Source organism: Candoia aspera, chromosome 3 (genome assembly GCF_035149785.1).
Source record: "Candoia aspera isolate rCanAsp1 chromosome 3, rCanAsp1.hap2, whole genome shotgun sequence".
Taxonomy (NCBI): domain Eukaryota; kingdom Metazoa; phylum Chordata; class Lepidosauria; order Squamata; family Boidae; genus Candoia; species Candoia aspera.
In genome coordinates, this window is record NC_086155.1 from 107,447,688 (window position 1) to 107,474,508 (window position 26,821).

At 37.8% G+C, this 26,821-nt stretch overlaps 2 protein-coding genes across 3 annotated transcripts in view; both read right to left on the reverse strand.

The window, feature by feature from the left end:
- The window catches only part of RABGAP1L (RAB GTPase activating protein 1 like), a 170,550-nt gene that overhangs the window by 108,935 nt on the left and 34,794 nt on the right, over nt 1-26,821 (reverse strand). For both annotated transcript variants that reach the window (XM_063298498.1, XM_063298499.1), the window contains 2 exons: nt 26,069-26,162; nt 24,381-24,531 (listed from right to left, as the gene is read on the reverse strand). In XM_063298498.1, the coding sequence (XP_063154568.1) occupies nt 24,381-24,531; nt 26,069-26,162 (245 nt within the window). The remainder of the gene's footprint in view (nt 1-24,380; nt 24,532-26,068; nt 26,163-26,821) is intronic.
- GPR52 (G protein-coupled receptor 52) lies at nt 8,864-11,300 on the reverse strand. Its single transcript, XM_063300172.1, has one exon. It carries the CDS (start codon nt 10,584-10,586, stop codon nt 9,501-9,503), a length of 1,086 nt encoding a protein of 361 aa, XP_063156242.1. The 5' UTR covers nt 10,587-11,300; the 3' UTR covers nt 8,864-9,500.

Sequence of the window (26,821 nt, forward strand, 5' to 3'; positions counted from 1 at the left end):
GCTGACCACAGCGGCGCAGCAGCACTGAAACAGACACAACTTTTCCAAGTTTCAATCCCACTTGAGACTGCTGGGTCCCTGATTTTGGACACATTCTTTAAGTTAGCCCATTTGAGATACGTTGATTCAAAAACTGTTGCTCTATGATACACTATTCGCCCAATTGAAGGTTACAAACAGATAAACAGGAGAGAGTTTTAGTAGTATATAGACAGAAATCAGTATTTTGTAAACACTTAATTTTTTCTTTTTTTAAAGAGGAGAATTTGATATTATAATGAAAGGAAAGGAGTATACAAAATGTAATTAGATAGCCTCCTCTCTTTCATTTTTTCCCCCATTCTTTCCTTCTTCTCTGGGTGTATTCTGAACTTAAACATTATTATTAATTTAAAAATTAACATCTTTATAAAGTTAACAGTGAACATGCATCTTGTGCAACCTGAAACTCAGCAGATATTAAATAAATCATTTTTGAAGGGAGGAGGGAAATGAATTAAACCTGTTTTGGAGGAAGGTGCTCCTTCGTGCGCAGGAGGCACTGGGGTGTGGAGCAGGTCAGCTACAACTGCAAGGCTGGGGAAGGACTGCCTGCTTGCTGTCCTGGGCAAAAAGCACAAGTTTGCCACCTTGCCTTAAATGCAGCAGTGAGGGTCACTTGGTGGGAGCTTCTGTCAGTCCTGCTCAGTCCTCACCATAGTGGCACCAAGTGATTCTTGCTGTTTCGTTTAAGGCAAGGTGGCAAGCTTATGCAAAGCTCCTCACGAGCCGCAAGCCTGGAGTTTTATGGTGACTAAATTTTTTATTATTGTTATTTCAACTTAATTTTGTGGGTGCTCAACTTTTTGTGTGCTGGCTGGGGAATTCTGGGAGTTTAAGTCCAGTGATCTTAAAGCTGCCAAGGTTGAGAAACACTGGTCTATGGAATTATTGTAGCATTTAATTATTGTTGCTTATTTTCAATTCTTTTCTACTCCTGAAATCTAGCAATACATCACTATCCAACTTTCAAGGCCCACACAGCTAGGCTAGATCAAGGAAGCAAGAATTATACAGACTTCAGTAAGGTGTCTTTAATGCTAGAATTAGGACAAATTCAGAATCATGGAAGCTGCGAGAGGAATTTTCAATCCTCATTTACTAGTGAGCTCATTAAAGCAGAATATTTTGAACCATTTCTTCCAAGGTTTCTTGCTACCTGGAATCAGTTGCCATTTATGAGATAAACAACCAGAACATAAGAAGGGAGCCTGTTGTTAGTTTATGTCCAACAGTTCTTCCATTACTCTTCCAACATCCTTACAATCTCTCACCCCAACTGTTTAAGTTGTATTGGCAGTACCACAAACAAAACTTTGAAGAGAAAATGGAAGAAATAAGATGCTAGATTAATGCAACCCAATGGAAAATGACAACTAGTAAGGGCTGCTATAATCAATGCCATTAAAAAAGGATATTCTATTACTACTTCCCAGGGTTTTTATAGAAACTACATACCCTGTCACTAATAAGAGATTTAATTAATCCCAAACTGGACAAATTTAACCACCACTCAACAGTTTTAATTAAACTAATCTCCTAAGTACTCATCCTTCATCTTCCTCTCACAGCTAAAACTTATTTTCCTCTAATGCGATTATAGTCAAGAAAAGCAATGCATGTTGAAGCATACAGAAGAACAGTTCATTTATATAAAGGGTGCATAGCCTATTTTTAGGAAAATGTATTTCAATGAGACAAATTAAAAATAGTTTTCATGAATTCATATAGTGGCAATAATCACATTTTCCTAAAAAAAATACAAAGCCATTATTCAATTGAAAATGTTTTCATACTACAGTAATACTTTGCATTCTTCCCCGGCTCTTACTTTCTCCCTCAATATTCCTTAGTTCCTGGTCTCTTGGGACCTGGTTCTACTTCAGCTTCTTTGAAGTTCTCCTGATCTTAGAATCTGTACAAAGCTGAACATTTTTTTCTTTTCTCTATACAAAAATATAGATATACATCTAAATATAGATATACATCTAAATATACATATTTCAGCACACAACTACTGTATCTTCATCAGCCTTCCTAACCTAGTGCCCTCCAAGTGTAAAGGTAAAGGTTTCCCCTGACATTAAGTCCAGTCGTGTCTGACTCTAGGGGGCAGTGCTCATCTCCGTTTCAAAGCCGAAGAGCCGGCGTTTGTCCATAGACACTTCCGTGGTCATGTGGCTGGCGTGACTAAATGGAATGCCCTCCAAGTGTACTGGCCCTCAATTCCCATAATCTCCTAACCAGCATTATTGGCTGGTACTGTATTGAGAGCTGAAATGAAATACATCTGGAGGGCATCAAATTGGGAAAAGCTAATGATCTACAAAGAAATGTCTTTTAAAAAATAGTGCATTCTAAATTATCAGTAGAGTATCTCAGGTCCTTTACAACATATAACAAACATAGCACTAGCAATCTGTGTTGAATAAATAGCTGAAAATAAAAATCATTAAATTTAAAATGAATACAAATATGGAATAACATTCTCTACCCATAAAGAGATGTGATTTTTTAAAATCAAAAGCAAGTCCCATTTAATTCAATTGCTCTTATTCCCAGATAATTTATAGGATTTATAAATATAAGATTTAGGATTGCTGCCTAAAGTTGTTCTCGTCATCCTTAAATTCTTCCAATTATTTTGCTTTTGTGAGCAGAAAATCCATCATTTATGATACACATTTGCATGGTATCACTGGCATTTCTAGCTATATGAACTAGTTCTATTTATTACAGGACATCTGATCCTAATTTTTAAGCAAATTTCTCTTAAAATACTCCCCATGCTTGCATATTAATGATGTCTCCTGCATCTAACGAACCTTGTTATCTTATCCCATTAGCCACTCATGTAAATGAAAAATTAATAGTATAATCTTTAGTACAGCTTAGATAAACACTCCATTTCTTAATTTCATGTGCTTAGCAGGACATGAAATGGCAGGAAAGGAAGCTGAAGATGGTGAAGGAAGGTAGGAATTGGAGAGAGAGGGGAAAAGACAGAACAGCTATCCCTAGCTTGATAGTGATAATGCTCAAGGAAAGGCAGAAGGAAGTGAGAACCAAAAGATCAGAACAGAAGCCCCCTGTGCATGAAACTTCCCTATCACACATGCTCCAACAGAAGCCCAGTCATATACAGCAGCTTTGTAAAGGCCACTCTGCAGATCTCCCCTAGTGCCTGGCTTAAACCTTGTCATCTCTGCCTACATAGAGTTTGCTTTGGCTGCTGTTCCCCTGATTCTTGGTGAATAGAAGAAAAGCAAGCAAAAACACCTAAGCTGTCCTTCCATGGGCAAATGACCCTTTGCTGTGAAGCCAGAGGAACAGCTGAAGCAAGTTTCAGAATGCAAGAAGGTGAGATGCTGGTGACCCAACCTCTGAGGGCTAGATGGGACAACCTGTGTTACATCTTTAGCATCAGATCTGGTAGGCAGTGACCTCATCTAAAAAGGGCCATGGAGGAAGTGTTCAAAGAAACCATAGTGCTTTGTTGAATGTATATTCTTTTACCCCATTACCTTACTCCCTTCTCAAAAGATTTCTGTTTTTTCTCACTCATACATGCTCTCTCTGTGCAAAATTCAACCAGATGGAAAGTCTTCCATGAAATCAATATTCTAACATTCCCCTGATCAAGAAAAACAACACCACCAAACTCCTGACTGCTATCTGACTGCTAGGCTAGCCTCTGGCAGCCAAAGCCAAATGGCTATAGAGACCCAGAGCCTCACGGCCAAAAGGAGGGAGCAGTTCCATAGTGGGCTGGATGAAACCCTTCAGGTCACTGACCTCCCTCAAGCTCCTCCTCCATGTGATACAGAATCTTCACCTAGGAGGTTTTACAGGTAGTCCTCATTTAACAACCATTTGTTTAGTGATGGTTCAGACTTATGATGGTGCTGGAAAAATTGACTTATGACTGGTCCTCACACTTATAACCATTGAGGTGTCCCTGTGGTCATGTGATCACGATCTGGGCACTTGGCAATTGATTCGCATTAGGACTGTCACAGCGTCCTGTGGTCATGTAATTGCCATTTTTTACCTTCCTGGCCAGCTTCTGGCAGGTAAAATCAATGGGGAACCACGTGATTTGCTTAACAACCATGAGGTTCGCTTAATGCCCACAGTGATTCACTTAATGACCACCACAGAAAAGGTCATAAAATCAGGTTGGATTCACTTAATGACCATTTTGCTTAGCAACCAAAATTCTCATTCCGATTGTGGTTGTTAAGCGAGGACTACCTGTATTGCTTTTTCCAATGGAGAACACCACATTCCTGGATCACTTTGATCTGGCTTCAGCAAGCCTCAGCAGTAACCTGGCACTACAATGGAGTCTCTATGGGGGGGAGATCCTCCACAAAGTGATGTTGTCTGCACATCCCAGATTGCTCCAACCTCTAATTTTAAATCCATCTGTCATCTCTTTCAATCCTACTACTCCTATAATGTATCTGCTTTACAAGTTAAACAAATGGGGAGATTATATACATCCTTGTCTATGCCCTTCCCTATTCTGAACCACCATTTTTCCAAACAAATGTACTGATTTAAAAATGGACTTTTATACCTAAAACCTAAATTTTGATTACAAGAACACACATGACTTATTTGTTGTGCCACAGTTGCCAACCTGTCTCACAACCACTAGCTCCTCCCCAATACAACCTACAGAGACTATAGATCTTAGTACTGGGAAGGCCAATCACCATGAGATTGGCACCTGTTATGAACAGGTCTGCCTATGTTTTTAACAAACTAATCTTCCACTACTAAGAGATTAGTAATGCTGCTTCTAATCTTTGAAATTCATAGTGTTTGCAAATAACAATATATCAAATACTCAGTGGGCTAGAATATGCTGCTTGATCACTTCCACTTGGTTCAAGATGACTTTAAAAACCTACTTATGGCAAACTGGGATGCCTAACTTAGGGTCTGTAGGTTACTAATCAATTCTTTCAACTCTTCAAGCAGAATAATAAAACTAGCATATCTGTTATATCTTTCTGTTCGTTTGCCTATAACCATTATTTAAAATACGTTTGGAGCGATTTCTGACCCTTCCCCTCATATTCCTTGGCTAAAGATTTAACAGTGCAAACTAATTTTCGCTGTTTGAAAAGAAGCATCATCCCAAATATATAGGAACAAATTGAAGGTTCAATTTGAGATTTCCTCCCCCGCTCCCCACCAAACAGGCATGTGATACCTTTAAATCATGGTAGCTATTTTAAGATCACATATCTTTGGATCTTTGCAAGAAGTTCTAAGCTTCAGTAAATTATCTGATCTTTTTCCTGTAATTTCAGATTCCTTCCTCTTACTCCTGCAATCAAAGGTATACTGCCTAAGAATCAAGCAGATCTGGGGAACTTTGCAAGCAAAAAACGAACAAAAAACCCCCCTCTGAATGTAATTCCCACACCCAGCATATAAAATTTATTTTTCAGTCAACACTTAAAAAAAAACTTGAGCTATTAAATATCAGCACACATATGTCTATGGTATTATTCCTCTCTAAACAACTCACAAACCTTAACTATGTTAACAAATTTGGAGATATTTTACCTTCTCCAAAAGTTTCTCCATAAAATTTCAATCTTTTATCTCTCCCTATTCTTCTTACCTCAAAATTCTTCTTTGCTGGTGACTAAGACTGCAATCCTATACCTATTTAACTGGGAGTACAATGAAATTTCTAAAAATACATCCATAAGTTTACACTTTTAAACCCCCTGCCCCCTTTTCAAGACACACCATTTTTTCAAGCAGAAACAAGTTGCTTGTTGGTGAAATCTGAAGCCCCAACATTTTACTGCAGTTCTAATATGAATAAAGCTTCCTTCTTGCACCACTATTTTTGTTGCGAGCATAATTCCAGCCACAGAATAACTATGAAACAGTGGTAATATTTGCCTACAATATTTCAAGTAAAAATAAAAACTTCAAATATTAATATACAAATATTAATTGGGAATACTAGGCAGATATTTCTTTTTATAATAGGAAAGCATTTTCATCCTATCCTAGTCATCAACCGAAAGAGTTTGTAGGCTACCTTGGAAAGATCAGAAAGAAGGCAATTCCTGCCCACATGCTTACAGATTAGTAATTGCAAAGAAAAAAGGAAGGGGAAAAAAAATAACTGAAAGTTCAGCAGGTAGTAATTTAGCAGATAACAGAACTGAAGCACAATAGAAGGTCTGCTGGTTTCTTTCTCTCTGGTAGCCTCAAGTGGTAGCTGGAAGAAATGCTCTATCAATACACAATGGAGGCTGTTAGCTAGCATTTCCTCTGCTTCTGAAAGCATCAATAATGGCAACTGGCAGCTAGAGACTTTATTATAGCTTCTTGTATAGACTCTTCAGGACTACACTAACAATCTGTACTTATCGGTCTGACATGGTGAACAGAACTGATATGACAGAGGCTCTAACCTATAGAGTTGACATTTAATGACAATTCTACAGAAAATACATTTTAATCTATTTTGTTAATACAAATTATTTAAAAGAAACTTATCTAAAATATATAGTTAACTAAGAGCACTGAAGATCTTGAATAGAACACTGTTTTCATATAATAAAATAGTTAAGAATTAAGACATTCAATTAGTTACTAATCATCCTTCCAGTGTTTAAAAATGTCCATCATTCTCTAGAACTAATGAACATTTTTTTAAAATCCATTCAGTCGTGTCTGATTCTTGGAGACTGCCTGGACAAGTCCCTGAAGTTTTCTTGGCAAGGTTTTTCAGAAGTGGTTTGCCATTGCCTCCTTCCTAGGGCTGAGAGAGAGTGATTGGCCCAAGGTCACCCAGCTGGTTTCCCTGTTTCTAGCCTGATGCCTTAACCACTACACCAAACTGGCTCCCCAACAAACAAACAAACAAATTCGCAAAGCCTGCAAAGCATGGTTTCAGGAATTCTTTCTAATACTTTTTCCATCTGTGGCCATAGAAGGCAAAAATATTTTCTTTTAAGTAAAGAATTAACATGTTAAGTCTGTGTGGGTGCATGTTTGTGTTTCTGCTCTCCCCTTGTGCTGCAGTTGTGTGAAACAGTCAGCAACATAATTCCTTCCATAGGGATGCATTGGGGGATTTTTCTCTGGAATGCTTTTCTCTGTAATCCCTAGTTGGATCTGACCCATTTTCCAACCTGATTTTTCTTTTACTGGTGTCCTCTGCCAGACCAAATTTGGTTCTGTTCTGTTCAGTCTTCAAAGACTGAAAGGCAGAATCCTGGGCTTTTCTTTCCAACATTCTGTTGGGTTAGAAAGAATAAAGAGAGACAAACAAAGCCGAACAGTAAATGTATATTAAGGCAGTGGTGGCACAAAAGGCTGAAGACACTTGATATAGCATCCTTTTTCAATGAATGCCTCAATGAGAGGGCTCATGTAGAAATGGTACTAAAGAGAAACACTACAGAGAATGGCTTATCTGATTCTTTCCAATCTTTCAGCAACAGCTCCACTTTGGGCCATGTGACTGGAGAGGGCTTAAGAATGGGACACTTAGCCGCATTTCAAGCTGCTGCCTTGAATGGACCAGAGGATTTTCTTTTTCTGGAAATTTTTTCTCCACAACCTCCAGCTGGAACTGGCCCATTTTCAAACTTCATCTTTCTTTTGCTGGGCTCTCTGGCATGCCAAATTTGACGCTGCTCTCTTCTCTTTGGGAGAGTTATCCTGCTGACATGCAAGTGGACAGACAAAGAGTTCTGAAACTCTTTATGTAATTCCTTTCCAGCTTTTGTTTGGATGTGAAAAGAATAAAAAGGTTAAGAAAACATTACTTTTTCATTAAGGTTTCAATATTATAGCAAATCTAACTGTTTTAATAATTTGACTATGTACTGCATTCCAAGTTAATCTCAGATATTGGGGAGCTATTTAATTCTATCTGGGGATTCCAGGCATCATATTTTCATACCTGAATGTGAAATGGACATGAAGCCATTGCACCTGGATGAAAACTCAGTCCCCAGACAATTCCCAACCCATAATTCCAAATCACAAAGGTAAGCCAAAGTTAAACATCCCCTGCCCAGTTTTTAGACCTGAAGGTTAAAAACAGCAAGTATCTTGAGTAAATTCAAACTCATGGATGCTATTTCCACTCCATGAATCTCCTTCAGCAATAGGAAAACCCTTGTCAAAAAGATATTGAGAGTTTAAGATGTCTCCCGGGTGAATAAATTCTCTCTCCTAATTTCTTTCAGACATACAGTTTCACAGTCATACACACATTTTTATCCTAAATACCCTGTAAAATTATTGGGAATGTACCAAAAGGCAAAGCTCTATTCAGGACATATCAGACTATGCTCTAGATCTCTCTGAAATACTGAGTTCTGAAACCTGTATAAATTAAGGAAATAATTCTGAAAATATACCAAACGATTTTCTTTTACCATGGAGCACAACAGGTACACTCAGTACAAATATATCTTCAGTGCAAAAGGTTGTGAAAGAGTTTCACAGTGTGGGCTCTCATGAAATAATAAATTACAATACTGGCATTAAAAATACAGGCCACATGTAAAAACTAATCTGAAAGTAACAGCTTGAGCTAAAATCTTTAATATGTTTTACTGATATTTTGGAGCAAAACCAGTACAAAACTAAGCTATATAAATCTCACTGGTATTAATGGAATTAAATTGGATTATGTATTCTTAATTATTCTGTGGAAATCAAAAGACATTGCTGCATTTTATTTGGTTTCTGTCCAACATTTTTAATGTCCTTACATTAATTACAGAAATCTTGATACAAATGCCTTTTAGATGTATTTCAGGGTTTACATACTATTACATAGCAAAGTACTAAGATTTTTACCTGCATCTAGCATCAATACCTTTAGACTCTTAATAGGATTTTTTCTGAGAACAAAAAATTCTATAAAGTCTATTTAAAAATTATTTATTCCAAGTGTTAAACAATTATTTAATAATAGGAAAATCACGTGATGCAGAATACAAAATGTACATTTTAAAAACAGTTTTATATACACGCTGACTGCATGCTATGCACTGAACTGCAAAAATGTGCCTGAACAATTGGGTCACAGAATCCAAAAGAACAAAATAAAATTAATTCATTTTTATATATTATGTTAGAAAAAAATAAAATATATTCCTCCACAAATAGGCATTTTAAATTGACATACAGTATTTATCTTACTACCATAGTTTTCTACATATTCATAAGTGACAATTTTGTTATTAAAGATGGTTTGGGTTTGGATTCAGTCTCCTGGAAGCTTTGCTTGCACTTACTAGTCCCTCACTCACCTATCACATTCCACCAGTGTTTTCTTACTCTTCCAAAATATAATTCATGTTTACAATGAATAGTATTTCTTGAAATTTTACGCTGGCAACAAATGAAATACTACAAAGCCTATATATCAGATTGTATTTGACTGCCTATTTTCTTCCTTAGATAGAACAGGAATTAGCCCGTTTTCTAGGAACTGGCTCTTGAACCATACTGTCTTTTTTACATATACAAGCTGAACATATTGTCTCTGACAATCTCCAAAGCCCCAACCTAAAAACACTATTTGACAGGCTATATATTACACAGTTACAAAAACTATTGCTTATAGCAAGCCAGGTTGTTACAAAAGAGAGTGCTGGATTTTCCAGCACCCTGGTGCTCTCTAGCATGAAGTATATAATGTAGGGTAGCCAGAGCACATAAAACACACTGGTTATACGAAATAAAACCATAGCATAGTGACTATCTGGGCTATGTTCAGTTTCTGCAGCAGTATCTACTTCATGACTAGGAAATTGAGCTCTCCTGTCATTTATCTCTTTGGTGTGCTGCCGGCAAATTTTGAATATGTGGAAATATGTAAAACAGATTATAAAGGCAGCTGGAGCATAGAGTAAGCACACAATAAATCCGGTAAAATAGGCATTGGTGAGCCAAGACGTTGCACACCATACAAAAATGTCTCCATGATAACCTGGCTTTCCCCAGCCAAAACAGGAAGGCAAGAAGATAAGGCCTGAGTACAGCCAAATCAAAATAATGCAGATTCTCAATCGACAAGGGGTGACCAACTGATTATAGGACAGTGGTTTTGTGATTGCAAGGTAGCGATCCACACTAATGAAAGCAAGGCAGGCCATAGAAACACTTTTCAACACAGAGATGACATACACAAAAATTTGACAAGTTAAGGACTCATGGACACCTGTAGAATAGTGAAGCAGTGACAAGACAGGAATTAAGCAGCTAATCCCAACAAAAAGATCAGCATACGCCATAGTCTGAATAAAGTAGCTGGTGGTATAATGATGCAACAATGGAGCACAGTGAATGACAAAAATTACTGTTAAGTTACCAGCAATAATTAAAAATGTTAGTAAGATGATGATAATAGTCTCAAGGATGCAGATGTCAATGGCATTATAGTGTCCAAATCCAAAAGGGCAGGAGAGATGCTCAGATACATTCACATTACTATCATTCATATTCAGAGTCTTCCATTCAGTCCATGTGAACTGGTTCATAGTTTGTATTATTTGACAATATAGTCAGAATTCCAGTTACAAGCGATCCATTGTTCACCTAATTTTTTTTTCTGTGCCTCAGTTTCTCCATGGAAATCTTAACATTGCTTCTGAATAGTTAGCAGTGAAATCTAGAAAGGAGGCAAAAAGGCCACTATTCAGCTTCTTCCTGTACTCATTTCTTTCTTAGCAAAACACAAGGCACTTGTAAACAAAGCCAATCATTCAAGCTACACTTTTGAAAGACAGAAATACAAAAATAGTAGGGGTGGGAAGAAAAGAAATACACAATGTTGTAATTAAAAATTCTGGAAGTACATTTTCCTGGGGAAGGGAAGAATTTAAAAAAAGGAAGCCATGGTGAAAAAAATGCTCCACACACTATTTTTAAAACCAAATAATAGTAATATCTAAGAATGACGTGACTAAGAAATCCAGTAAAATGTTTATTCTGCTATATTGTATCTTTTGGTTTTCAAGTCATAATGTCCTTTGTATCACCTTAATTCATTCTGCATTTGTATGGATATAGTTCTGAACATATGAATGCAAACCAGCTTCATTAGTCTTTGGTAATGTGTAAAGAAATGTCGTTAAAGTAGTAACTGATTTGTGGAGACTCCTGTCATCCCTTTGATGCACTAGATCTTCTCTGTTTAGTTTAGAAGATAAAGTATAATAAAGAAAAGGCACACGCTGGCACAGTGTTAGAGTTTCAACAGCCAATTCAGTTTGAAACACGTTGCCGACTGTAATGCGAAAATATCAGCAAGATAATCCAAGCTTCTCACAGAATGCAAAACTCTCTTGCATTTAATGTCAGGAAGAATAAAGTGAAATCATTGTCTTCTGAAATAAGGCTACAACTGCAACAATATAGGATCATTATATTGAAGTTCATAGCTCTGTCCCAGTCATTTCTCACCTCTATAGCAATCTCCATATTTTTTCATATGCTCAGCACAATGCGATCGTTAACTCCCATCTACATTTTTCTGAGAAGCTAACGAAATGTTGATTTAACAAGACAAGCCGTCATGGTACAGTATTATTCCATTTATTTTCTGGATTCATTTTCTCAGTTGCTATGTAAGTATTTTCTTTAGTAATTAAAATAACCATCTGCTTCAAAAGTCTTGTATGATGTGAGCAAAACATTAACATAATCATTACATTTGCAATAATGACACATCCATGGGTTACAAAAGTTCCTTCAATACTCACTAATAAGCAGGCATTCGATACATGCAGCAGTCTTACTTTCTACCCTACCCACTATCTCTACCCAAATCAATGCATTTTAATTAAAGAGCCAAAGGAAAGCAAATTATCCAGTCCTAAAAAATAAAAATCCAAAGTCACTTCAATTGTATATTAAAGCTTAGGTGAAGGGCTCTTTTTTCTTTTCTTTTTTGAAGTGCTGGAATCACACTGGTGCTATTTAATAGTCCTTGGTATGGAATTCCTTACATGAGAGAGAGAATGAGTATTTTTCGCTGCTCCTGCTGCAGCAATGGAATAGAAGACATCCTTTTCTAAGTTTCACGTCTCATGTTCCTTCTCACCACGAAGTGCTGAAAATCCTTATTTTTAATGCCATCCATAAAACGTTGTGCCTGTGATGCACTTCCATAAGCAGTCCAATCTATTATAAAATTAATATTGATTGCATTCTCCTCCCAAAGCAGTAAGGAAGTGTATTTGATAATACACAATAGCTTTTGTCTCAAGATGAGGTATAGATGGTATCCTGTTTGCTGAGGGGTGCTCTTTTTATTCCTTACATTTTTCCTTGTTACAGTTTTCACCTAAGTGTGCCCCTCCTCTTCATCCTTAGCTGATGCAGAAAAACTCACCATCAGGAAGGTGACTCGGTCCTTCAGCCCCAGTCAAAAGCACAGCCAATGGCTATTACAGCTGAAGCTGTCACTAGGTAACAGTTGCCAGGCACAATTCTGGCTTATACCCTTCCACAGCAATCCATGAATAAGGATGACAAACGAAGATAATGAAAGTGACCACCCAAATTAATATATTACAGATTGTAGGAACAGAGGCGTTTTTATCAGCTACGTTCTTCCAATTAACAAGCCATAAAATATTCATTGGGGTAACACTACATGCTCCATCACCAAAGCCATCTTACCTAACTATATCCTGGAACAGTAGCAGTTAGCAAGTCAGCAGTAATTTAATTCTTACTGACAAGAATTATCTAGTAATTATTAAACTCACAAAAAAGTAAAAAAAAAATTCCAAGAGTCAAATAACTGACATTTCAAATTATAAATTCAAAGTCTTATAGTTTTGGCTATTATAACAAGTATAATGAAGACAAACATGTAAACTGCACTATAAAAAACACCCACACATTTATTTCCATGAATGTACATGGTAAATAATGATAATAAAAATCAAATTCTCAAGTCATGCTACATTGCAAACTCAGATTACTATATATAACCCAAATCTACAGAATCTTAATAGCACTATAAAATTGCTATCAGTGTAATTGAGGCAATAGCCTAGTAATTGCATCATTAAAGATCCTAAAATTATACCAAGTGCAGAAGTTGTTTGTTTTCTTGAAAGAAAATGCTCTGATGTTAAATAACTGCATTATTTGCCATTACTGGACTGCTAACATCTTCTACTGGAATACTTAGCTTTTTGTAAATATGCTAAATATGACTGAACTGCTGGGTTCCAAAGTAACATTTTATTTATTTTATTTTTTTCTTTAAATAATTTATATGGCCACCCATCTTACAACAGTGACTCCAGACAGCATACCAGGATTAAAACAACCGTTACAAGCAATGATCCATGACATCTGAGGTAAACAATACATCCCAAACACAAAAAACACATCAACAGCAGAGCTCGCCTAATTTCCTGGCCCAAATGCCTGGGGAAAAGCCAGGCCTTCAGAGCCTTACCAAAGGCTAACAGGATCAGGGCCATCTGGATCTCGAGGGGGGATGCTGTTCCACAGGGCAGGTGCTGCCACAGAGAAGGCATGACTCCTGGGTCCAACAAGATGGCATAGTTTGATGGAAGGGACCCAGAGCCTGCCCTCCCTGATAGACTTGGTGGGGCAGGCAGAAACAGTAGGGACAAGTAGTCCCACAGATAGCCTAGTCATTTGCTATGCAGGTGACAACTGACACCTCGAATGACACCTGGAAGTCTATATATTGTACGGCTTTGTCTGGCACACAATATTACTACTGTCGTTGTCAGCATCATCATCATCATCTACCTTCTACCTTAGACAAACTATTTGAAACACAATATTTAGAGAAAATTCTGTGGTCTAGAACAGAGACTTTCCAGGGGAGATGCCCTGCTTAAAAGGACACTCTCACAGTCAGGAAAAATGTGCTATATTGTTTATTTCCACTAGGCATTACAATGTTTGTTCATTCTGCTTGATAACAATACAGCCTCAGCCATCTGCCTTTTTATCACATAGTAATATCTCTATTATAAGTTTAATTTTAAGGTTTTTTGTTATTTTAAAATAGTTTAATTTATGAAATGTTTAACTTTATTTTATAGTCAGTAACTGCCAAAGGAGTTCAGTTAACAAAGCATAAAATTTGATTTTACATTTTGCCCTTGAGCTAGCATTTTCAAATAATATTTAATGTTTAGGGTCTGTAGGCTGCAAACACCACCATGCCATATATATTTGACATCTTGCAATATCTAAGGGATTTTGACAGAGGTATCACTGACTAATTCAATTACTACAACACCACCTCAGGACTGAAAGCAAAGTTATTTTGCAGCATTTATTCAATTAACCATGATGCCAGAAATGTAAAATGCCTTTTGCACCCTCCAGAAACCCTCACTACATATAATCCTAGAGAACAAGCAGATTTTAGATGATAGACTACATCTTTTTCAACATTGTATTTATATAGAAAAGGCCTGAGTAAATAGTTATGCTGTTGGAGATGCAGTGAAATTAGTAATTTATTTAAATATGTTCCCACCATGTCCAACAACTGTTTCATTTGGGAAAGAAGTTATTATATGCATTAACTCCATTTTGAGATTCAATATTTTCAGATGTTTATATTATTTTGAACTTTATCCCTATCTGATGGGAGTTGACATCTGGACAAAGAAAGTGGATTTTCTGTACCTTACTTACAGTTAAAAGACATGCTGTTTAACACTAGAAAGACAAACATACGGCTCCAACTATTCAGTGGTCTGCAGAATTGATCAATATAGATTAGCTATGGATGATTGTAACAAATTATGGCTTCCATTCATTGAAAGGTTTACTGTACAACTGTATGTATGTATGTATGTATGTATGAGTGAATATATGCCCTGTATGTTTCTGTTTCTTTTTCCTTTTATAGTTTTGTGTATTCTTTTTCTTTTTTCTTTTTTTTTGTAGTTAGTTAGTTAGCGAACAGTAAAAAAAAAACTAAATTGCTGAATTCCTTGTGGCAAAGAAGTGCTTTAAGGCATGAACCATCTCAGCCAACAACTTGTTTTACATCTTATGATCACTTAATGGTACAAATCAGTTTGAGTATTTGGAGAGACTTTTAAAAGAAAATACTATCTAGATTGCTACCATATTACTTATTATATGTAATATAGGGAGTATTATTGTACGATTGAGCTACAACAAAGCCTTATGACGCTTTAAAGATTCAAAAATTGATTAAAGCATGGGTTGGACTACATTACTATGTCACATTATGTCCACCGCATTATCTACATGATACACCACCCTAACAGAGGGGAATGTTGCAAGCAGGCTGGCGGGCAGGTAAGTGGCTGCTGCAGCTCTGTGCAAGTGCAGCTGGGCACAGAGTAGGTTCTCCGGAGGGCAAGAGGGCACACAAGCAGCTCCCGCAGCCTGGCACAAGTGCTGCTGGGCCAGGGGTGGCTGCTGCTAGGGGCAGGAGGGCACACAGGTGTCTAGTGCAGCCAGGCGGGTGCTACAGAGTACGAGATCCCCGGGATCTCGTAACAAAAAACAAAGAAATTAATATGCAACTACCCATGCTTACTACACATAAAAAAAGTTTTAAAAATTCAAATTATATTCACCTCCAAAGGTTGGGGAAAACAGTCTGAAAAGTCTCAGCCATGCCCCTCCAATAACACCATTGTATCACTGCCCCACCACTTGCAACCCTGACTCTCTCTCTGTGTGTATGTGTGTGTATCTATGTATGTGTGTGGATGGATGGATGGATAGATAAGTGCAGCTGCTAGCTGCAAAAAAATCTGAATTAAACTAATCATGTAATACATGTTAATATAATACCTAGTCAGTTAATACTGTAATTATGATGCACATTATGAAGACTTCAAGACAAGAGAAACTATAGCAGATAGTATTCAAGAAATGCCCACATTATTTAAAATTAATACCCGATGGAAGTCTATATCTTGAAGTAGTCACAGATTATATTAGCTTGTTTCTGGGTAGAACTTGCATGTGAAGTGTTTTTTTTTCATGCTTTTATTATTCTCACTATAAAGTACACAATATTCATATCTACTATGTATTGACCCACAGAGTTATAAAGTTGCCAGCAGTATTTTTTTAGATATTTCATGTCACCAAAAAGCCCAGGATGATATGGCTAGATTTGTGGTATTTATTAGCTTAAGTATTTTTATTCTGACTCTGTATTACCTATTTTATATGCTGTTCCATTTATTATAGGAACAGCAGGCAAGTTCATGCAATGATGTGGCGATGTGGGAAGGAATCAATGGTACATTTCTAACACAGCTGGATTTTGAGCAGCTTTATAATATGCAAAGAAAATAGCTGGGAAGAAAAGTCAGAAAAGAAAAGTCAAAAATATGTTCACATTTCACTTCATGAACTATAACCTATGTTTCAAAGCACACGACTCAGACTTTTCTCTAAGTCAGAAATTCTGGGTTGTATCTATAGAATGCAGTTGCCAGATACTGGCTCTGAATTCCTAGGTGGAAGCAGAGTTCACTATGACAAAACGAAGCCCTTCCACTTTCAGGCTCCAGTGAGCTGTCAACTTAAATGAAAAAAGAAAAAGAAAGAAAGAAAGAAAGAAAGAAAGAAAGAAAGAAAGAAAGAAAGAAAGAAAGAAAGAAAGAACAAGCGAGCAACCATTTCATCTCTATGATGGTAACTAGATAAAGAGCATTAAATCTGTATTTATGTCACATTGTCTACTTCCACCTAAGAATATATGACATATCATATGGCTTCACTGAAAAAGTGTCCAGTTCATATGAAGAAACTATACCACCCAGCTCTGCTTTCATCAGACCTTGGGGAAAACATGTCTCCAATTCTAGGTACTGCAATCCAAGGATACTGGTGCTGACAAACTAGAATATAGAGAAGGGAGGTGATGATGGTGATGGACACAGAGTCCATGTACTTGGAGAAAGACCAGAAGGAATTTAGTGTGTTTACCATGAAGATGAAATGAAGGAAAAGCAATCTGAGAATCTTGCAATATATGAAGAACAGTTTGGATTAGTTTTCTGTGCCTCCCCATCCTCACATCTAGGTTACTGCAGATATCTCTTAATACCAAAATTTACAAGCCTCATACTTCAACATGCAACCCTGTGAAAAATATTGCATGCATGATCTCAACTCAGAATTTCCATTTATCAAAAATGCTTCTGCCTTCTCAAGACTTAATTTCAGCTGTTGATATCAAATATCACTCAATGGTACTGGGTATCAAAGAGGTTAATTGCACTATGTAATTAAAAGAATTATACTGTTTGTGGGTCAGCTAAAAACAATTGGCTGATTAATTAAGTAAGCTAACTACTTAAAGATACCAGATATGATAGAGCTCGCTTTCAAGTTATACAGTATTTTGCATTTAACTTCTGCTTCCAGCTATGTGACTAATGCTTATTCATTGCTTTGTGAAAGCGTGTATAAGAAAATCATTTTAACTTTCAAAACCACCCTCCTTATATATCAAATTGAAGGCTGTGTGTTTTAATAGATAAAGCTACGCTGATGCAGTTTAAAGTCTTAATTAAAAGCCCCAATAATGTAGAGACCTAGGCAATACAAAGCAATTGAACAATACTGAATTAATTCAATAGACAATGACTAGATAATATTTAAAACTCAAAATCATAGAGAAAAATCTATCTATAAATAATAAAATGAAATAGACTGCTGTAGATATGTTGGTGATGCACTACTGCCATATCTGAAGAACCAAATATAGATGTTGTTGAATTTCATCTTATTTTACTTATCCAGATACGAGACCAGTGAGTTATTGTCTGTGATCATTTGGATCACATATGCTATTATGTAATCAGATGCTAACAGTACCCTGAAAACTACCAGTATCTCTAGCTGGTTAAGATAGCAATCCTTGATTTGCTGCTCTGAAGAGCTGCTCACTCATAGGCCACGGTGGTGGGCTGTCCTCCCAAGGGAGAAAGCATCCATGATGACAGTAATGCTAGATTCACATAGCACAAAAGTCATGCCCCTTATAAAACTGGAGCATTTTGGCTGTCAGTAGAAGGAATACTGGATCATACTGGGAATGTCCTAAGGATGTATTCAGAAACTGTCTTCAGGAACCAAGCTTGCAAAGGCAGCATTTGAATCCATGAAAATGGAGCGAGAGTACTTGTGCAACTATATGGCCCAAGAGACAAAGGTAGCTGGATGGAAACAAGTTACCATATCATAATTACATGCAAGGCAAGAGATGGTAAGTTTACCATTCAGGAAGAAAGCTGCACCCTTTGACATGTCCAAGCAAGCTCCTGCACTGTAACACCTGTGATAGAGATAAGTGAGGCTTTCGAAGAGACCCAGCACATCAAAAACCAAAGAGAGGGTGGAGCTGTGTTCTGAAAGCTTCCCCAAAAGCCAGTCATCAAGTCAAGGTTATTCCATGCAGTTGGTATCTCACACGAGGTTCTGAACAAGCCAAATGGCAAAATCCAGAATCAGTAGTTTTACAAATCCAGGAAAAAACAGAACTTCTTATTATTCAGGGAAATAGAAATATAGATACAGGCTTCCCTCAGATCATTAGATACTTATAAATAAAAAAAAAAAAGCAGGGTAGATTGGAGCATGGTCATTTGAAATTTGGAGTGGTATGGATACTTGACCATAGGGACTGAATCTAAACCCCCATCCTTTTTTTGTTGTTTATTCATTCAGTCGCTTCCGACTCTTCGTGACTTCATGGACCAGCCCACGCCAGAGCTTCCTGTCGGTCGTCAACACCCCCAGCTCCCCCAGGGACGAGTCCGTCACCTCTAGAATATCATCCATCCACCTTGCCCTTGGTCGGCCCCTCTTCCTTTTGCCCTCCACTCTCCCTAGCATCAGCATCTTCTCCAGGCTGTCCTGTCTTCTCATTATGTAGCCAAAGTATTTCAGTTTTGCCTTGAATATCATTCCCTCAAGTGAGCAGTCTGGCTTTATTTCCTGGAGGATGGACTGGTTTGATCTTCTTGCAGTCCAAGGCACTCTCAGAATTTTCCTCCAACACCACAGTTCCAAAGCATCTATCTTCCTTCTCTCAGCCTTCCTTATGGTCCAGCTCTCGCAGCCATATGTTACTACAGGGAACACCATTGCTTTAACTATGCGGACCTTTGTTGTCAGTGTGATGTCTCTGCTCTTAACTGTTTTATCGAGATTTGTCATTGCTCTTCTCCCAAGGATTAAGCGTCTTCTGATTTCCTGACTGCAGTCAGCATCTGCAGTCATCTTCGCACCTAGAAATACAAAGTCTTTCACTGCTTCTACATTTTCTCCCTCTATTTGCCAGTTATCAATCAAGCTGGTTGCCATAATCCCCATCCTTTTTAGGGATAGTAAAATAATTAAATAAAATGCTTGGCTGATCTCTGCTCCCAGGACCAGTTCTATTGCCTCCTTTGAAATGGGGGCGGCATATATCCTGTATTAGGATGACATTTGTCTGGATTCTGGAGGATGTAGGGGACATTCTTGTAGAATTTGAGATGGTAATCATGTGATATTAGGGCCAGGGCCATTCTCTTGTGGTAATGAATGTCTAGGCCTCCTGGAAATGAATGAGGTAGGGACTAGTCTTACATGCTGTTGTGTTCCCGAGTCCAAGGGATGGTTTTTGATGTCAGCATGTGCCAGGTTTCTCTCAACTAGCTAGACAAGAAACTGCAAGAATAGACTTCCAAGGGAACAAAAACTCAAATAAATAGATTTAGTGTAGAAAAGCTAATGGAGCCACTATCAAATAATTCCAGCAACTGCTATGTATCAAATTTAAGCCCTATTTATAATGAAGTCAAGTTTCGAATTCTTGCCCTTCTCCTGCTTGTTCAGTGTAATGGACTAGAAGCTACTCTTCTAGAAGCCTGTCTCTTGTCAGCCCTTCGAGGTAGATGAGACCTGAGTACCAAAATAATGAATACTAAAACTAGTTTTATTATAGGGTTACAGTAACAGAATCTTGCAACTCTGAATGTGCCTCCCCACTCCCTGCCTTTATCCAAAAGAGGACTAGGGAACGTCAAGTCTGAGATACTTTCTGAAATTCCATTCATGCTTTGGGCTCAGATTTCTCTTTATCTGACCATTGCCTAGTCTGTGCCTCTTCCACCTCTTCCTCAAGGTTATTCTCACAGCCCGTAACACTTGTTTTGATAATGTATTGGTCCGGTCTCAGATTGTTCGCTTGTTATCATGTGAGAACTGGTGCTCACATTTTGACATTGTAAGGCTGGCTCTGGCTGGAGGTGAAAATTAGGAAGTGAAAGGCAAAACTGGTATTTCAAAGGGAATGTCTAGGAGAAAGGTGTCAACAGTTTCAGAACTTAAGTAACAGGGAACCTTTTGAGCAAAATGGTCTTCCTAACCATGATCTTCCTACCTTAATCCTAAGCTTTTGGATCCTAAAGTGTCACCAATCCTTTCTTTATACAGGCTCACACTCTCACACAGGAGACTGTTGATCCACAAATGGAATTCTGGGTTAAAGCCCAAGGAATTGAAATCAGGTATAGTGGCTGAAGGCAATACTGTCTTTGTTTCGCATTACCTTTTGTGCCTTGCCATATTAATTTACCATGTAACAATTCTAAAAACATATGGAAAAGCAGCTGTTCTTTCCTCTGCTCACTGTGCTGATAGCTTAGAAGTTAAGCCATTTTTCCTCCAAGAAATTAAGGCATTTAGCACATTTGATAGTTCAATTTTTTAAGCATTAATGCATAGAAGAGTAAAACCTTCATCCCACAGTGTCAAGTCTATTACCCTACACACCTACTAGAGCAGAATGGGCTCTTCACTGGGCTCTAGACTGGGACACTTCATCAGTTACAGAAATACAGAGGGTGTGTTTGGTCAGGAATTGAACATCATCCTAATCTCAGTACACATAGTTTTATAGATAATGGCTCATTCTAAGAGTCCTTGTAAATTTTAAGAAGAGCAAGCAATACTGGAACCTTAATTGGCAAAGCTGTGCTATCCTGCATTATATCAGAGATTGCATATTAGGAACTGACTTCCAGCGGGAATATGGCGATCTGAACAGCTGTGCTTGTGGGCTCCGCAGGCAGAACTAACAACATGGCAGTTTTAGTGGGCTCAGGCAGGCTTTTCCTGAAGCCCTGGAGCGTTTTCATGGACAGAAATCGCTCGGAATCACCTCATCTGTCCTCCAGAACGGCACCTTGGAGCCAGAGGATCACAAACAGTGTTCGCTCTAATCTGGTAAGAGATGCCGGGAGGCTAGGACGTCACCATTTCCAAGCCTCACTGTAGCCTTAAAGGGACATTAAGATCGGCCACCCCATTTCTAAATCACCCAATTTATATATTTTTTAAGTTTATGTACCCTAAGAGAGGCTTTCTACAGCAAGGAAAAGCTATCTCTCTTAGTGCTTATCATTATTTTTGGTATTAATTTTTTAATTTTTTTTTAAGTTTTCACTTGTTTTCCATCTAAATATTAAGGAGGATTGAGAATAAATAATTGCTTCCCTGTTATTATTTTTGTACTGAATTTGAAGAATTTACTATTTTCCTACACACTGAATCTGCTGTTTCAAATCTTCAGTTTTCTGCTGCCACTTTCCCTGGAGGCTGCCTGTTAGCATACTTTTACTTGTGTCAACATCTTTTGGAAATTTTCCATTAACTCATTAACTCCTACTTTCACTAGTCAAGTATCTAGGGGGTGCCATAATTTACTGCCTGAAACATGGAGAATCTCAATCAGACTTTCTCAGAGTTCTGTTGTGAGCTTAAACAGAGTTTCCAACAGATTCATTTCGATTCCTGTCAAGCTATTATGCAAGATATTCAGGATATTGTAGAAAACATCACCTTTAAAATGTGTCATCTGGCTGGGGATGCTGTGCAAGAGGTTGAGGAGTTCAGCAATGATAGAAATGTTTCTTCTGACAGCGAGACCGAAGCTTTTGCTGATGACCAGACCGTGGAACTGAAGGAGTTAAAGGGACAGTTTGAATTGCAAACTATAAATGGAATTGTTTTTCTGATGGAAGGTTATGGGAAGGAGGAGGTTTTTTTCTATGGAAGGTTTTCTGCTGAGAAGTTGGAGTTTTTAAGGGGGGCAGTTGGGCTGTTTGATTATTTTAATGAAAAATGTGCTGTGTGTAATGTGGAGATATGTGAATGTTTGGGTATATTTTGAAGTGGGGTAAGGATTTAAGAATGTTCATTTGGACTGTTTTTAAGGCTTGTTTGACTTCAAACACTTTGTTAGTGACTTGGATCAAGATTAATAAGGTATAAACAATAAATGCTTGGTTTTAGGTTTAAAAGAATTAAGATTGTTATAATTGCAGTTTTATTAATTATAAGAGATAATTTACATGTTTTTTAGATTAATCATTATTACAGTGGACAGAAGTGTACAGAACAGTGGTAGGAAGGAAATAATCAAATAAATGTTGTTTTGGGGGAGGGAGTTTATATACTTCTTTTTTTTAATATAAGCCGAAGGAGCAATTGTATTTAGTGATTTTTACAATGTGCTAATGGAATGATTTATAGAAATAATGTGATTTTGGTCTGATATAGAGTAAGGGATTGATTATGGAAATTGCTGTATATTCTTGCTGTTTTAAGTCGGAAGTCACCTCTTTATGTAATCTTAAAAACGTTTTTCTTTTTGTGTTTTCACACTGTTTAAGTTTTTTTCTTTTTCTTCTTGTAGTTTTTTTCTTTTTTGTAGTTTTTATCTTTGCTTTAAATCTAATAAAATTCTTATTTTAAAAAAAGAGATTGCGTATTAGAACAGCTGCTCAGAATAACTGATCTCTGTACCGAAAGGTCTGAAAGCACTTTTCCCAACCAACAGATTTTATTAAAAGGCATAAGCTTTTTTCAGCCTTACAAGGTAGACCAGACAGGAAACACGGCCAGATGAGCTAATTCTACTTTATTGTAAAGCTACATTAACAGAATCTTGCAAGTCTGAAAGTACTTCTCTCCCTCCCATCCCCTTTACAGCCCAAAAAGTAGGGAGGGTCTCTTCTGAGCCTCCTGCCCCACCCACATTCCTGCTGTGGGCTCAGTGTCTGTTATCTGACCATTCTCTTGGCTGCATCTCTTTGCCCTCTTTCCCAAGGTCATTCCCACATACCATTACAGCTTTAGTGAGTTGCGACTCACTTCATCAGATTCATAGTGTCATGAGTACTGATGGTGAGCAGGAGGGGGCCCCTATCCAGGAGGGAAAACGCATGCATAGTTTAGAGGCTTTGAACTGTCATTCAAAGAAACCCAGAACCCAGCCTTGAGTTTTGGGTTTATCTGTGTGGGTTTCCCACACTCTTTCAGTTTGGCAGGATTTTCTATCTACTAGAGCAGTTCAATAAACACTAGAGACAAAGTCACTGCCTCAGCATGGTTCTTCACTCTAAGTTAGGACACATAGAATCGCTAGACTGACGTACAATTTCAACTGGGATGAGATGGAGGGGAAGGGAGGGGGAGACAGGTTGGTTGTACAGGTTATGCATCTTATCAGTTAACAACTGTAATGTGTTAAAAACCTATTGTATTTGTTGAGATCTTTTGAGATTGCTGAACTCACGTATATCAAAAGGTTTCAAGCTATCTATCACTCAGTTGTGTGGTTAAAGTCTAATTTTTCCAAAATAGGCAATTTGAGATCTGCATTACAGTCTCCTGGGAGGTTGAAATGCTCTGATGTTACTTTGTCCTTAGAGGAACTTGTACTTGTTGGGGCGTCTGATGATGCAACATAATCCAACAAGTACACACACAAGATTAGAGGCACTCTCACATGTTCTTCTTCTAATGTGATATATGCCATCATTTGTCTGTCCTATGTAGAATCCAGAGGGACATTGCAAACAGGATAAACTTTCAGCAAAAGAATAAATGACACAAGCTTGACATCAGGAGTTAAAAAAGGGACCCAGGTCTTGACAGGCTAACAACTACTTAAATATTCTCTTAAACAATGAGCAATACTTAAAACTATTAAAAATGAAAGATTTAATATATAGGTTTGTACTAATAAAGCTAAATAAATCCTTTAAAAACAATATAGTACTTCAAAATCAAAGTAAAAAGATTCAACAATGACACTTAGTACTCAATATAATGCAACTTCAAACATACATTCAGACAAGATCCATTCCTCATTGAAATGCCACAGCAGAGAGCAAAGTATGCCTTCCATAATTTTAACTTCACTTGAAAAACAAAATCATTGCTTTAAAATGTATAGCCACATTATATTAAAGAATATATACACTAACCTTTGTGATAAGAATTCTGTATTTATCCAACATCGCCTGATTATCATGGCAGCCTGCTAGTAACTGCCACACCTCAGCTCTCAAAGCCTCTGGAACACCCCTTTTCACCAATGCAGATAGACCTTTTGGTCGCATGTCAAGATTATTATGCCTAGATAAAATAAGGAGAGTTGTTTTCCAGTTCTGAGGTTTTTTTCTCTGCTTCTCATGATATTGAATACATGATATTGAAGCTGCTAAGAAAATATGGAGGACTAGGATGGGTGCATTATCTCCATCCTGGTAAAGCAAACACTTTACCAGGATGGAGATAATGCACCCATCCTAGTCCTGCCAAAGGTCATCTTTAAGTATAATCAATACCATCTCAGTACTACATCCCAAACTGAAACCCAAGTGATCCATTTCCCCCAGGCATTCTGGAGCTGTAAGCCTAAAACTTGAAGGCTGGAGTTACCCTAAACAAGACTGCTGGACAGCCATCTGCGGACACCATGACAGCAGAAAAATAGTCACATTTTGCCGCTTTTATCACCACAAAGTCATCCTTAAGAAAGGCTGTTATCCATTGTCAATTAGATTCAGTACTTGCTTTCTCCAGCACCATTTTAGACTCTCTTCTGTCATTTCATCTCCTGGAATTCCTCAGAAAATCAAGAAGTTCTCCAGCCACACAGGTGCAACCAGATCCAGTCCAAAGCCATGGCTGCCCCTTCATTCTAGGTGGTGAAAATGGCCTGAGTTGCTCTGGTCGCAAACACGTTCCCATTCTGGTACATCTGCTTGCTTTCTACTTTTCAGGAGAACCTCAGTGTGTCAGAGAAAACTAAAAGCATCCCTCTGGCCAAAGAAGATGGTTCATTCTTGAGTTAAGGCTTCTAGTTATTATGTTATTACTTCCACTGAATACAGTAACATTTCCTTGAGTGTACATCAAACTAATCTTGCCACTTAAAGGCATGCTTCTAATCAATAGGTCACAAGGAGGAAAACACATTCCAAGAAATCTAGAAACAACTAAGGAGTAGAGTGTCCTATACAGTAACAACCCTATAGATTTAACTAAATGGACCAGATACCTCAATACTAACCTAGAGCAGGACCACCCCCCCGCCCCCAATTTGTTGCTCCCAAAGTAACTCTAGATCACACTACTGAAATTCAACAGCAAAACTGCTAATTCAGTACTGGAAATGACAGAAAGCTCTTTCAGACTTAATCTCTACAATCATGAGACTAATCTGGTTTTTTTTCAATGAAATCTAACCTACTAAAAATGCAAAAATTCAAAAAGCATACAACCTGTAATCCAGCATTCATCTACAGTATTTAGTTTCCATTTATTTACATAAGACTCCAGACAATTGTGCAGCTTTTTAGATTATACTCCCCAAAATGAGCAGAGCCAGAACAAAGTAATTTAATGTATATTTCATTAGAATTACATTATTAAACATAGTTAATAAAATTACCCTCCTTTGGTATGATAATTTTCCTTTCTGTCTTTTAAAATTACAGTTTGGTGAAAATAGGAGGGATTCTGTGAACAGCTTGCAACATTGGGACTGAGATTCTGCATATTTGAGTTAAATGCTTCTAAAAAAAAGCTTACTGATATTTTTCCTACTCTGTAATTATAAAAGTCTCTTTAAAAAGGTAGTTTAAAAAATTTCCTCATTAATTCTTACCATCGTCCCAACAGCTCTCCCCAAGAATACAAGATCTTCTCTGGGCAATCTTTTGATACATCACCGGTACCACTTGAGAGTTCATTATCACTCCCTGCAAGGGAAATGGGGACCAACAATATTGATCAGTGCCGCAATATATCCTTTATGTGAAGTTGGGAGTTAGGGATAAGCTAGGTGTGCTGGTGGTATATTGCCCATCCAGCAGCCCAGCAGCATCTTTACTCAAGGTGCTTGACCTCATTTTCAAGCTGGTGAATTCCCCGGGAGGCTAGAGCCAGAAGACTTCAGCATCCATGCCCTGGGCGTTTGGGGTAGAACAGGATCAGCTCACAATTTCAAGGCATCCATGACAGTAATGGCCTTATCCCAAATCATCATGGACCCAATGCACATAAGAAACCACACTTTGGCTTCAGCCTTTATCTCAAAGTAATAGAAGCAGAACCTGGCAGCTGAGAATATTTCCATCAGTTCTTTGTCACAGAAAGGTAATTTCCTGGTGACCATGAAGCTAGTAGGTACCACTGACTTCCTTAGGGGGAGTGGTCAATTAAGAAGGTCCACTCCAAAGTATTTTTGGATGCTGATGGTTGTGAGCAGTTCCTTGGGGATCTTCCCAACTATCTGATAGGCAATTCAGCCAGGAGCCTAGTCAATCTCTGGATTACAGTGATGGTACTTAACAGAACTGTTCCTGAGAGCACTCTCCCTATATGTTTGTTTATTTGATTTCTATAGCCACCTATCTCA

What these genes read in the sequence shown, in the direction of transcription:
- GPR52 (XM_063300172.1), bottom strand. Translation starts at nt 10,586, where the DNA reads ATGAACCAGTTCACATGGACTGAATGGAAGACTCTGAATATGAATGAT.